The 14,737-nt window shown below is 39.6% G+C and overlaps 1 protein-coding gene across 1 annotated transcript in view; it reads left to right on the top strand.

The window, feature by feature from the left end:
- Positions 1–470: 470 nt before the first annotated feature.
- The window catches only part of USP14 (ubiquitin specific peptidase 14), a 56,948-nt gene continuing 42,681 nt past the window's right edge, over positions 471–14,737 (top strand). Inside the window, exons 1-3 of the mRNA XM_037158397.2 lie at positions 471–792; positions 6,626–6,771; positions 10,438–10,470. Coding sequence (XP_037014292.1) covers positions 777–792; positions 6,626–6,771; positions 10,438–10,470 — 195 coding nt within the window. The 5' untranslated portion in view covers positions 471–776. The remainder of the gene's footprint in view (positions 793–6,625; positions 6,772–10,437; positions 10,471–14,737) is intronic.

The following is a 14,737-nucleotide window of genomic DNA, read 5'->3' as shown; positions in this document are numbered from 1 at the left end:
GAAGGCCAGCTATGTCAAGTTTGTTTATTTTTCCTTTCAATTCTTAGCATCATTCCACGTCCTCATTTTGCTCTAATTGTCTTCAGTTCAGATCCCCCAGCTCCCTCACGAGGATAGAAGTTAACTGCACCAAATGTGGTGGGGTGTGCTGAAATCAAACTTGGTCATATTTATTTTTGCCACAAAATTCCTTAAAGGGCAGACAAAGTCATTTTCATTAGTAAATATACCGATCTGAGGTGTAGAGGAATAAGGCTCTCAGCTGTTCGACTAGCCACATCACCAACAAAAATCCCTGGCTTGACCCACCGTTTCGAAAAAGGGGGCAGACTTCAAAAATACAGTCACAAGAACATGAAGTCCCTACAACACCTGAAGCCAGACTGGGCGGGGCCAGGTCCACGAGGAGGTGGGCGCGTGCAGTGCGCAGGCGCCCACCTGCAGAGGCGCACGGGCTGCGCGCCCGCGCCCACGCCCCGTGCCCTCAGTCTCGCCCGCTAAGGCTTTCCTGCCTTCGCTCCCACCACCCCGGTCTTTCCACCCTCCAGGCCCCGCCTCGCCGCTGCGCTTCTCGCCTCCTCTAGCTCTGAGGGCGAACTGCGTGTTGCTGCGTCATCGCCAGTGGCCGGTTTGAATGAGGCTGTCGTCGCACCGGAGCCGCCGCTGATACCGTGCCTCTGTCTTGGCTGCTGCCATAGCTTCTGCGTGTCCCTTTCCCCGTCGCCGCCTTTACCAGGCCAGCCTTCCTGCGCCACCGCCTTTCCTCTCGTCCCGCCATGCCGTTGTACTCGGGTGAGCCCCCCTCGTCGCCTTGCTTCCCGCAATCCTGCCCAGCACTAGGCCTCTGAGTAGGCCTGGCCTGCGGGTCGGAAGCCCGGCTGAGCCCGGGGGGGCGGGGGCAGGGGAGCGTGGGGATGGGGGGGTGACTGCGGCGTGGAGTTGATCCTGGCCGTGTTCTCCGTCCTTGCCACTTCCTAGCCCCGCATCGCGAGGGAGCGTGGTGTCTTTTGGGCCGCCTGGTGGGTGCGGTGGGAGCGGGAGTGGAGATGGGGAAGCCGTGAGCATCGGCCTCTGGGAGTGGTGACTCTGCAGAATAGTTTTTGTGGCTGTCCTAGTGTGCCGGGAAAGGTGAGGGTGTGTCCTGGAGCCCCGGGGACCAGGCTGCAGGTGTAGTGGGATTTCCTTGTGCTTATTAGTGGTAGCTGTGGAAGGGCGCAGCAAGGAGGGAAGCCTGAAGTGAGAGGGTGAGATTAATCTTCATCGTTCAGTAGCTTCCCTTTGCTTACCCCTTGCTGCCTTTGCCTCACCCTCCTATTTTGTACCAGTTTCTGTTTTATCCCAAGGCAGATTGCGACTCTTTGGGGGGCTTTGTTTTTATTTCATCAAAAATTGTATTGCGTTTATGTCCAAAGCAGAGTCTTAGCTTTGTGAGGTAGATGAATACCCATTTCCAGGGTTATTTTCTTTTCATTGGTGTGTGACAGGTATTTTGCATGACGGTAGTCTAAGGGATTGGCGAGGGATCACATTTTTAGTCAGTGAATCTGCCTGTGTCATCAGATGGCACCTGGGTGAAAGGTCTAGGGATTAGGCAGAGAACGTATATGTATGGTCCATAGACACAGACAACTGTGTGGTGATGGCCGGAGGAAAGTGGTGCGGGGGCTGGGTGGAGGCTGCATCCGGGCGGGGGAGGGTGAATGGGGACATCTGTAATAGTGTCAGCAATAAAAATAAAGACCTAAAGGAAAGGCACCTAAGGTGTTTGTGGTGTTTGGCTATGGACGTGTGATTCCTTGGCCATACCCAGCTATCATAATTCCTTTATTGGAAATTCAGCATTTTAAAAGAATGGTATGAAACAAAAGAGGAATGTTAATCTCAAGGCGGGTTCTTGATGTTCTAGAATATTGAATTGAATGCTTTAATAATTATTGCTGAATATCTTTCTGTGATTATTACAGTAGGATAAATACACAGTAATTAACATTAGAAGAGTACTTGAAATATTCCATTTATGCAGTATAGAATTGAGGGAGCATTAAGTAATGGTGATAAATCCTAGTGTAGACTAACACAGGTTAGCTAACACACAACACAACAAAACCAGCTCCTCTGTTGCCTATATTCATAGCCCTGACTGGTGTGGCTTAGTGGATTAGGCCTCATTCTGAAAACCAGAAGGTCCTTTGGTTGGATTCCAGTCAGACCACTTATCTGGGTTGCAGACTAGGTTCCTGGTTGGGGCGGGTGGGAGAGACAAAACCATTGATGTTTCTCTTGTACATCGATGTTTCTGTCCCTCTTTTTCTCCCTTCCTCTCCCCAAAAAATGAATAAATAAAATCTTTTTTAGAAAAGCCTATATTTACCAAACTTTCTGTTTTAAAAGTTGAGTTCATTCTTACACATTCAATCAAACTTTTCCTCATTTCCAAAATGAGGGAATTGAAGTCGATTTCTGAGGTTTCTTCCTTTGACATCTGTATTGAGTCAGTCAGTTCTGCAAAAAGCCCTATATTAAAACGAGAACATTTTAGGTACTGTTTCATAAATTTTGGTAGAAAACTAAATATCCAGATTTTTAGGGTGGTTAAGGTAAGTGCCATAAAATTTAATGACCACTTCTGTGCCTGGCACAAAGCTAGTGTTTTTATACATGTTGCTTTTTTTGTTGTTTATTTATTTTGCATGTTGCTTTGTTTTAATCTTCAACATAATCCTGTGATACTGGTATAATTCTTGATGGGTAAGCAAAAAGTTTAAGTAATTTTGCCCATGTGACACAGCTAAGTACATTTCAGATAGGCTTGGCTTCTCTTTTCTCCTCTTCCTCTCTTTCTCTCTCCTTCCCTTCCTCTTCCCTTCCTCACTACCTTCCTCCTTCTCCCCCTTCTTTCCTTTGTTCCCCTCCTTTCTTGATTTTAGCAAGGCGGGGGGAGAGAGAGAGAGAGAAGCAAATATTCATCCTGCTGCTCCACCCACTCATGCACCAGCAATGGACCTGGACACCCAGACTGTGAATCAAACCCTTCCCCCAATCTTGACTCATGGGGTAGTCACCTGGGGGAAGGTCTATCCAACTGGGCTACCCAGCCAGGGTCCCTCTTCCTTAATTTTGGTAACCGTTTTTGGTTTAGTCTTGTCTTTTGCTTGTACTGTTTTGTGTGTTTATAGCTTAATCTCAATGATTACAGTTGCACCCTCTTCAAACTCATTTTCCCTGCTGCTATTAGTCTACTGTTCAAACTAGACCCAGGTGGCCTTTATGAAAACCTTTTTGGGGCTGCACATTTTCTATGACATAAAGCCTGTATGTTTTAATACAACTTATGTTCCTTGACTAGCTTCCAGTTTCAGCTGCTTCTCCTGCATTGTGGGAATTGTATTTTAGAACATACCATGTTGTTTTATGTTTTTTAATGTTTTTCTTGTCTTCTCCAGGAATGCTTTATTTTGTCTTTTTCTCTGGCTAACACCTAATTTTTCTTTGAGTCTCAACTTGATAGTAATAAAAAGCTGATAGCAATAACACACAGTTACCACTTTTTCAGGAAGATCTCCCTTACTCATGAAGCATATTCTGTGCTTCTGTAGCCTTTATAATATTTATATTGCATTATTCATTTTAATCTTTCCCCCCATTTCTCCCTTACTAGACTATAAGTTCATAGAGTCACAGGGTCAGTTTTTCATATTCTGATTTTTATAGTTGGAAATCAGACAACTGTTGTGAAATTCTTATTTTGAGGAGGTATAAAGTTTTTAGTGAGAACAAAGTATATATTCTTGAGTTTATTTTTAAGTATTTAAAAAATTAGCTCTTTTATGAAGCTAATTGAACATTTTTTATTGTGGTAAAGTTTATGTAACATAAAATGAACTATTTTAACCATTTTTAAGTGTACAGCTTTTGGCATTCAGTACATTCACATTGTTGTGCAATCGTCATCACTATCCATCTCCCAAATGTTTTCATGTTTCTGACCTGAAACTCTATTTCTGTTCCCCTCATGCTACTTTCTGCCTGTATGAATTTGACTAGGTATTTCACGTAAGTGGAATCATACAGTATCTGTTCTTTTGCATCTGCCTTATTTTGCCTAGTGTAATGTTTCAAAGGTTCATCCATGTTGTACCATTCGTAAGAACTCAATTACTTTTTAAGGCTGAATAATATTCATTATATACACACATGGGCATGCCACATGTTGTTCACCCATTCTTCTGTTGATGGACACTTGGGTTGCTCCTATCTTGGCTATTATGAATAATGCTGCTATGAACATGAGTATAGAATAATCAGTTTGGGTCCCTGCTTTACCTGCTTTGGGGCATATGCCTAAAAGTAGAATTGCTGGATCATGTGGTAATTCTGTGTTTAATTTTGTGAGGTACTACCATAGTGTTTCCGCAGTGGCTGCACCATTTTATAGACCCATTAGCAATGGGCAGGTGTTGCAGTTTCACCACGTCCTTATTTATTTTCTGTTTTTTTTCTTTTTGAAATAGCCATTCGAATGGCTGTGAAGTATGATTTATGTATTTTTTAGTGTTTTAGTTATGTGTTTGAATTCTTAATATTTGACCATCTTATGCTCAGGAAACATAGAATGCAGTATCTCTTGTTTTAAATATGCTCCCAATTTCTTTTATTTTCAAATTACCTTTCTAAAATCTCTCCTTTCTATTCCCAACAGTATGTAGATTTTAATGACTGCTTAATTAAATACATTCGAAGTCTGTGAATCTTATTCTGGGGAATATTTTAATGTGGTCATATTTTGCAGAGATTATTGTAGGATTCAGAAGACTTGAATATCTTTATTGATTATTCTATTACAGTTGTCTCATTTTTTTCTCCCATTTGCCTCTCTCTGCCCTGCACTCTCTTCCCACCAGCATCCCCCCCACCCCCCTTAGTTCATGTCCATGGGTTGTACATATAAGTTCTTTGGTTTTTCCATTTCCTATACTGTTCTTACCCCCCCCAATCTATTTTGTACCTACCATTTATGCTTCTTATTTCCTGTACCTTGTCCCCCACTCTCCCCTCTCCCCCTTCCCACCAGTAATCCTCCATGTCATCTCCATTTCTGTGATTCTGTTCCTGTTCTAGTTTGTTTTTGTTTTTAGGTTCAGTTGTTGATAGTTGTGAGTTTGTTGTCACTTTACTGTATTTAGTTTTGATCTTCTTTTTCTTAGATAAGTCCCTGAACATTTCATATAATAAGGGCTTGGTGATGATGAACTCCTTTAGCTTGACCTTATCTGGGAAGTGCTTTATCTGCCCTTCCATTCTAAATAATGGCTTTGCTGGATAGAGTAATCTTGGATGTAGGTCTTTACCTTTCATGACTTCAAATGCTTCTTTCTAGCTCCTTCTTGCCAAAAGAAACCTTTTGAGAAATCAGCTGATGGGAACTCATTTGTAGGTGACTGTCTCCTTTTTTCCCGTTGCTTTTAAGATTCTCTCCTTATCTTTAATCTTGGGTAATGTAATTATGATGTGCCTTGGTGTGTTCCTCCTAGGGTCCAACTTCTTTGGAACTCTGAGCTTCCAGGACTTCCTGAAAGTCTATTTTCTTTGCCAGATTTGGGAAGTTTTCCCTCATTATTTGTTCAAATAAGTTTTCAATTTCTTGGTCCTCCTCTTCTCTTTCTGGCACATCTATGATTGGGATGTTGGAACATTTCAAATTGTCTCAGAGGATCCTAAGCCTCTCCTCATTTTTTGGAATTCTTCTTTCTTCATTCTGTTCCAAGTCTTTGATTCAGGTCCTTGTTTCCTTCCCTTCACTGTTTGTTCCTTATATACTTTTTCTTTATTTAACTTCTTTATGGCCTTCACTTCTTCATTTTTTGTCTGTACTCAGTCATTTCTTTGAGCATCCTGATTTTCATTGTTTTGAACTCTGCATCTGATAGATTGTCTATCTCCTCATTGCTTAGTTCTTTTTCTGGAGTTTGGATCTGTCCTTTCATTTGGGCCATATTTCTTTGTCTTGGCATACCTGTTAGGTTGTAAGGGGTGGAGCCTTAGGTATTCACCAGGGCTGGGCTGTATGTGGGGATAAGGGTCTGAGAGGGAACAGTGCTGCTTGCTCTGCTGTTGGCCCTCTTTCAGTCATTTCCCTGCTACCCACAAGCAAACTGGGCCCTTCTGGTGCTGATTCCTGGCGGGGGTGGGGGGTGGGTTTTTTTACATTTTTGGACCCCGGGGGTCTCTCCAACAACTCTCCTGTGAGGCTGGGAGTTTGTCCTGCTGCCACAACCCCTGCCCGTTTTTACAGGCAGAGGTTTTGAAGCTGTAGTTTCCCACATTGGAACCCTGGGTTGTGCAAAAAGACTTGAATATTTACAAACTAGTTTTTTTTGACATTAGTAAATCAACCAACTTCTCTTAAATGTTGGCTTCCTTATTTATCATATGAGATGTTGGATTAGATACGTTAAATTATATTCAGGACCTACAGCATGCAGATTACTCCTGATTTGGTATAGATAACAAATATAAAAAGGTGAATGATGTAGTTTGAAGACGGATGTACTTTAAAGAACTAGCCTTTTAAATCTGAAGTTTTGTTATTTTGTAAATGAAAAAATAAGTTACGGTTTCATTGCAGTTACTGTGAAATGGGGAAAGGAGAAATTCGAAGGTGTGGAATTGAATACCGATGAACCTCCAATGGTGTTCAAGGCTCAGCTTTTTGCATTGACTGGAGTCCAGCCCGCCAGACAGAAAGTTATGGTGAAAGGAGGAACACTGAAGGTAAAACTGAGTCCATTATTTTATTATGCACTGTTATTACATAATTACTGAAATGTAGCACTTGAGGTGTATTTGGTGAGTATGTAGTTATGGGATTACAACTATCCATTTTAGTGTACGGAGGAACATTGTAGCCATTTCAAATGTGTAAAAGCATCATTAAATATTTTATTTTCAAATGCACTGTATTAATGAATACCTTTGTGGGTCAGGGGAATGGGGCATTTCCATTTATTTGTATTGTTTGAGCTTTTTTCCCCTAGGTGGGTGTGTTAAAAGTATAACTTTTATTTTTAGACTATTATAAAATCTATATGTATTAGTAATTTTCTGTTATGGAGTGGAACATTTTATTTCTGTTAAATATATGAAACAGTATGGTAGATTTTTTTTAAAACAAATTTTATTTATCTTTAGAGGGGAAGGGAAGGAGAGAGGGAGAGAAACATCAATGTATGGTTGCCTTTCCTGCGTCCCCTGCTGGGAACTGACCTGCAACCCAGGCATGTACCCTGACTGGGAATCGAACCGCGATTGTCTGGTTCTCAGGCCCGTGCTCAATCCACTGAGCTACACCAGCCAGGGCCAATATGGTAGATTTTTTAAAAATAACAAGACTGCTGCAAAGTGTACATGCATTTGGATGTCGAGATTCAGAATGTTTTGAGATCTTTACCAAAGCCCTGGCTGTGGAATACTGGAAAACTTAAGTTTTTCTATGGCCTTTCTTGCGTCCAAACCATTAAAAAAGAGCCCCTTTATCTTAAGAGTAATTGCCATCTAACGCTTATCTGGTGATGGGAGAAAAAAAGGTTTGTTTAAAAAGAGAGGGAACCTAATTTTCTCTTTAGTTTCCTTGGAATGATCACATTCAGTTAAGAGTCCTTGTTACAGTTAAGAGTCCAAGCTAACTAGCATCATTGAGGAAGGGCCACCTAAAAGACCCAATGGTATTTTCTTCATTGTTGTTTGTAATATTATGCAAGTATAGTTTTTACAGTATTTCTTCAAGAGTTAGATATAAGTCCTGGTGGTGTGGCCCAGTTGGTTGGAGCATTATCCTGTTCATTGAAAGGTTGCGGGTTCGATTCTCCTTCAGGACATATGCCTAGTCTGCAGGTTTGATTCCCTGTTAGGGAACCAGCGAGAGGCAGCCAAACAGTGTTTCTCTCTCGCTCTTCCCCTCCCTCTAAAAGCAGTGAAAAATGTGTCCTCAGGTGAGGCTAAAAAAAAAAAAATGTTAGATACAAAATGCTAAAGAGCTATAGTTAACTTTTTTTTAATTAAAAAAAAATTTAAATGTTTTTCTTTTAATTTTATTAACTTATTTTAGAGAAAAAGAAACATCAGTTTGTTGTTCTACTTATGTATAAATTCATTGGTTGGTTCTTTTCTGATTGAAACCACAACCTTGATGTATGTAGAGGATGCTGTAACCAGCTGAGCAAACAGGCTAGGGCCTATAGTTAACTTTAAAGATAAGGGCAGTAAAATATGTTGATGAAGAAACATTGTTTCCTCTCCAAGTTGCAGTATCAGCTTTTGAACATTGATAACCTAATTTCTGCTGAGCTGTATACAGGTATACCTCAGAGATATTGCAAATTTGGTTCCATACCATTGCAGTAAAGCATGTCACACAACTATTTTGGTTTCCCAGTGTATATAAGTTATATTTATACTATATTAAGAGTGTAATAGCATTATGTCTAAAAAAAAGTGTACATACTTTAATTAAAAAATACTTTATTGCTAAAAATGATAACCATTTCTGAGATTTTTTGCTGTTGGAGAGTCTTGTAAAATACACAATATCTACGAAGCGCAATAGAGGAAAGCACAGTGAAACAAGTTATGCCCGTCTTGGTGGTGTACTGTAGAGAATTAAAGAAAAATGCTAATTAAATGAAATTGACTACTTATAGCTACTGCTTATTGAATACTTGTTTTGTGCCAGGCTTTTCTTTTTTTATTTCAACTGTGTGTATTTAAAAATGATGAAAGTAAATGTATTTTATATATTCCATAATGAGTAAACAGCATCATAGAGCTTTAAGTAAGATATAGTAAGATACCAAAAAGAGCATGTCATTTATAAGTCAAGTAGATCTGGGTACATTTCCCAGCTCTTTTGTGACAACCTTGGATAAGTAAGTTAGTCTGAGGGGGTATATATAGTTATCATTACAAATAACTAGCAGTGATTGCTTTTAAACTGAGAAGGCCTGGCATGTGTGGCTCAATGGATTGAGCACTGGCCTGTGAATCAAAGGGTCGCTGGTTAGTTTCCCATTCAGGACACATGCCTGGGTTGCAGGCCAGGTCCCCAGTAGGGGGCCTGCTAGAGGCAACCACACATTGATGTTTTTCTCCCTCCCTCTCTTTCTCCTAACCTTTCCCCTCTATCTAAAAATGAATAAATGAAAAATTTAAAAAAACATGCAAAACATTGAAAACAAAAAAACCCATATACTGAGAAAGGTCTTCAGGAAGTTATTGTGCCACTTTGAAGCAGGGTATCCAGAGAGGTAATGGCACCAGCAGAGGGAAGCAGATTGAGTTCCCGGTGCCTTCCACAAAAGAAACAGAGAAATAATATAGAACTGACTTTATTCATGGACCAATCATGGCGTTAAGGAAAAAAATCTTTATTCAAACATATTAGAGTAAAGGTATTTGTTAATTTTTTCATAGATGTGACATTTAGTACTGGAGAAACATTTGTGGACACAGCAAGTATTATTAAGGGTTAGTTTGCCTTGGATAGTCCTGTTTTACTCTTCTGGTATAATTTTTAATAGCACTTTCTCAAGTCTCCTGATTTGGAATGTAAATTCTATAATTATCCTAATTATGTAGATCTTACTTCATGTTACTCTTCATTCTTGTCACCTGAGCTCTGCTGGTTCCAAATATGTAATGAACATGCAAAAAATCAGCATATTTTTATTTGTCATCCATCAGGTGTTTTTACTACTTTTGGGTTGCCATTTTTACTGCCTTTTAGGTGGTATCTTATGTAAGTAGTTTAAGCAATTGATAGACTTCCTATTTTTAGAACTGCATTTTTTTATTTTAAAGATTTTATTTATTTTTAGAGATGGGAAGGAAGGGAGAAAGAGAGAGAGGAAATATTACTAGGTTGCCTCTAGCCCCAAATGGGGACCTGGCCCGAAATCCAGACATGTGCCCTGACCAGGAATTGAACCAGTGACTCTTTGGGATGATGCCCAACCCATTGAGCTACACCAGTCAGGGCTGCATGTATTTTCTTTTTTTTTTTTTTTAAATTTATATTTGCATTCGCTTTTTAAAAAGAAATATTTTATTTATTTACCTTTAGAGGGGAAGGGAAGGAGAGAGGGAGAGAAACATCAATATATGGTTGCCTTTCGTGCATCCCCTGCTGGGAACTGGCCTGCAGGGAACTGGTCTGCAACCCAGGCATGTGCCCTGACTAGGAATCGAACCGCGATTGTCTGGTTCGCAGGCCCGTGCTCAATCCACTGAGCTACGCCAGCCAGGGCTATTTTCTTAAAAATACTTTTGATTACAGTAATTTAAATAAAATCTTCTGAGAAAAAAATTTCTATTTGGAAGTAGCTTAAAATTAGTTTATTAGATTGTACAGAGTTATTAAATGTTTTTTATTTGTCTTTGAAATAGGATGATGATTGGGGAAACATCAAAATAAAAAATGTAAGTATTATCCTAAGAAAACTTCTTATAGTGCAATTTCCTAATATATCAAAATATATTCCAAATACCTTTTTCCATGTGTATATCCAGTTGTTTCAGCACCATCCATTGAAAATATTTTCCTCTTCACCCTGACTGTGTTGGAGTGATTCTTAAAAACCACTTGTATGTCTGTTTTTGGACTTTTGTTTCATTGATACATCACTACCACATGGTCTTGATTACTGAAGATTTGTAACTCTTGAAATAAGATAGTATAAGTTCTCCAACTTTTTCTTCTTTAAGACTATTTTATTTTAGTTCCTTTGCATTTCTGTATAATTTTAAAGAAGTCTGTCAGTTTCTGTGATACAGGCTCCTGGAATTTTGTTTGAGATTACATTGAGTTTGGGGAGAATGAACATATTGTTATTGAGTATTAAAATCCTTAAACAGGATATGCTTCTCTATCCATTTAGGTCTTTATGTTTTCTTAACAGAATTTTTTAGTTTTTCAGTTCAGCATAGAGGTTTTGCATAGTTTTTGTTAGATTCGTGAAACAATGTTTTTTAGCTGTTGAAAACTATAATTTAAAAAGATTTGTTTTTCAGTGTTCATGGCTAGATTATAAAAATACAGTATGTTTTTTATCCCGTGACCTTAGTAAATTTACTTATGAGTTCTAGTAATTTTGTTTTGTTTTTTTAGATCCCATTAGGTTTTCTGTGTACACAGCATGTTATCTGCAAATAGAGGCAACGTTACTTCTCCTTTACAATCTTTATGACGTCTTTTTATTGTTTTACTTCACTGGCATATAAAAACATAATTAATTCTATATTGACCTATATCCTATGACTGATGATTTTTTTTATGTATTAGTGTCTTAGGATAATGTAGGTATCAGCAACAAAGAAGGATTTATTTTCTTCACAGTCCTGTGGTTTTTATTTCTCTTTTTTGCTTGCTTTATTGCACTGGTTAAGAGATATGGGTTGTAGTTTATTTGTCTTTGTCTGAATTTGCTATCAGGGTAATGCTGGGCTTATGAATTAGGAAGCATCCTGACCTTCCCTCTTTTCTGAAAGAGTTTATACTGTTTTTCCTTTAAATATTTTGTAGAATTTTTCCATTGAATTTCTATAAAATGGAAAGAATTTTCGGCTTGGAGCTTTCTTTGTGGGAAGACTTTCAATTAAGAACTTAGTACTATTCAGATATTATATTTTCTTTTATATAAGTTTTGGTAGTTTGCATCTTTTAAGGAGTTGGTCCATTAAATTTAAGTTGTCAAATTGATTGGCATAATATACTCTTTCATTCTAGAATCTGTAGTGCTATTTTTTCTCTCTCTTTTCTCCCTGTTATTGGCAAATTGTGAATTCCGAGGTTTGTTAATTTCATTAATTTCCTACCCTCTAAGAATCAGCTTTTCTTGCTCATTTATTATTTTATTGATTTCCCCTCTCGGTTTTATTTTTTCCTTTTACTTTGGTTTCAATGTATGCTTTTTCTAGTTTCTTAAGGTAGAACCTTACTTTATTAATTTTCAAAAACCTTTTTTGATTTCTGTGTATTTTTGTCCATTTTTCTATTGTGTGTTTGCCTTACTCATTTTTTTAAAAGATTTTATTTATTTATTTTTGGAGAGAGGGGAAGGGAGGGAGAAAGAGGGAGAGAAACATCAGTGTGTGGTTGCCTCTTGCATGCCCCCTATTGGAGACGTGGCCTGCAACCCAGGCACGTGCACTGACTGTGAATTGAACTGGCAACCCTTTGGCGGTATTCAATCTACTGAGCCACACCAGCCAGGCTGACTTTTTTTTTTAAAGGTGCTTATAAATAGTAGAATTCCTTTTTCTAGGTCGTCCTTTTAAATTTTAATTATAGTAATGTTTTATGGAAGTTTTTAGTATTTATATAGTTAGTGACATCCGTTCTTTCATCTTTTATATCAATTTAAGAAAATATAGCCCTGGCTGGTATGGCTCAGTGGATTGAGTACTGGCCTGTGAACGAAAGGGTTGCAGGTTTGATTCCCAGCCAGGGCACATGCCTGGGTTGCAGGCCAGGTCCCCAGGGGGATGCGCAAGAGGCAACCACACATTGATGTTTCTCTCCCTCTCTTTCTCCTTCCCTTCCTCTCTCAAAAAATAAATAAATAAAATCTTTTAAAAAAAGAAAAGAGAATATGGCAAGATTTTTTTGATTCATTTACATGTTTTTGTAATTGTTTCATTTTTTATATTTAAACCTTTCATTCGTAATTCATTTTGGTATGGCATGGCATGAGGTAGTGAACTGGTAGTATTTTTGCCCCCTAAATTATTACCTGCTTTTTAAAGTATATATATATTTTATTGATTATGTCATTACAGTTGTCCCATTTCTCCCTCTTAATTCCCCTCCACCCTGCACACCCTCTCCCGCCCACATTCCCCCTTTAGTTCATGTCCATGTATCATTAAGTTCTTTAGATTCTATATTTCCCATACTATTCTTGCCCTCCCCCCTGTCTATTTTCTACCTACCATCTATGCTACTTATCTTCTGTACCTTCTCCCCCCTTCTCCTTCTCCCACTCCCCTGTTGCTAACCCTCCATGTGATCTTCATTTCTATGGTTCTGCTCCTGATCTGCTGTCCTCTTAGATTGCTTTTGTTTTAGGTGTGGTTGTTAATAACTATGAATTTGCTGTCCTTTCACTGTTCATCTTTTTTATCTTCTTTTTCTTAGATAAGTCCCTTTAACATTTTGTATAATAAGGCCTTGGTGATGATGAACTCCTTGAATTTGATCTTATCTGAGAAGCACGTTATCTGCCCTTCCATTCTAAATGAAAGTTTTGCTGGGTAGAGCAATCTTGGTTGTAGGTCTTTGGCTTTCATGACTTGGAATACTTCTTTCCAGCCCCTTCTTGCCTATAAGGTCTCTTTTGAGAAATCCACTGACAGTCTGATGGGAGCTCCTTTGTACTTAGGTGACTGTCCCCTTATCTCTTGCTGCTTCTAGGATTCTCTCCTTCATTTTAATCCTGGGTAGTGTAATTATGATGTGCCTTGGTGTGTTCCTTCTTGGGTCCAACTTCTTTGGGACTCTCTGAGCTTCCTGGATTTCCTGGAAGTCTATTTCCTTTGCCAGATTGGGGAAGTTCTCCTTTATTATTTGTTCAAATATGTTTTCCACTTGTTGCTCTTCCTTTTTTCCTTCTGGTATCCCTATAATTTGGATCCTGGAGCATTTAAAGATGTCCTGGAGGTTCCTAAGCCTCTCCTCATTTTTTTGAATTCTTGTTTCTTCATTCTTTTCTGTTTGGTTGTTTCTTTCTTCCTTCTGGTCCACTCCTTTGATTTGAGTCCCAGTTTTCTTTCCATCACTGTTGGTTCCCTGTGCATTTTCCTTCTTTCACTTAGTATAGCCTTCATTTTTTCATCTAATTTACGACCAAAATCAACCAGTTCTGTGAGCATCCTGATCACCAGTGTTTTAAACTGTGCATCTGATAAGTTGGCTATCTCTTGTTTGCTTAAAAGTATTGGCTTTCAGGCTTTGATTTGTACTTCTGTTTGAGCCATAATGTTTTGGTCTGTTCGTGCCTGTTACATTGAGGGGCGGAGCCTTAGGTGTCCACCAGTGTGGGGCAGCCCAGTGGCTGGGTTGTGATGCTGTATCTGGGGACGGGGTCAGAGAGGGGCAGTGGCGTTTGTTCCCCTCTCTCTCACATTTTTGTTTCCTCTGCTGCTTCCCACAAGCAAACTGGGCCCCCCTGGTGCCAGCTCCCGGGTGTTTGGGCCTATGAACCCTCCATGACCCTGTGGGTCTCTGCAACAAACTCTCTGTGAGTCTAGGAACTTCTCCCAGCACCTGGACCCTGGGAGTTTTTTCAGTTGGTGCTTTTAGGCTTTAATTCCCATTGCTGGGGCCCTAGCCTGTGCGGTTCATTTCACTGCTCGCTCCCTCACCTGGTTTATCTGCGTGCGAATGTGTGACCGTGGTTAGCTAGCCGCCTTGTGTCCTCACTGTGTCCGCCCATTGCCACTCCACACCTGGGATCTGCCAACTGCCGCCTGTGCGCCTGGGTGTGTCTCACCACTTTTTTCCTGCACTACCCCCCTCCACCAGCCGCTGACTCCGCCCCTCTTACTGGTCTGGCTGAGTAGTTAGTTGTTCTTGGACTTCCATACAGTTCAATTTTCTGTGTTTTGGTTGCGTTTTTGTTACTAAAACTTTGTTGTCTTTAAACTTGGTTGTGTGAGGAGGCAGTGTTGCCACCTACACCTCCGTCTT

Source organism: Artibeus jamaicensis, unplaced genomic scaffold, assembly GCF_021234435.1.
Source record: "Artibeus jamaicensis isolate MK-2021 breed Jamaican fruit bat unplaced genomic scaffold, CSHL_Jam_final contig_354, whole genome shotgun sequence".
Taxonomy (NCBI): Eukaryota; Metazoa; Chordata; class Mammalia; order Chiroptera; family Phyllostomidae; genus Artibeus; species Artibeus jamaicensis.
Note: the sequence above shows the minus strand (reverse complement) of the source record. Positions and strands in the feature narration are given on the sequence as shown.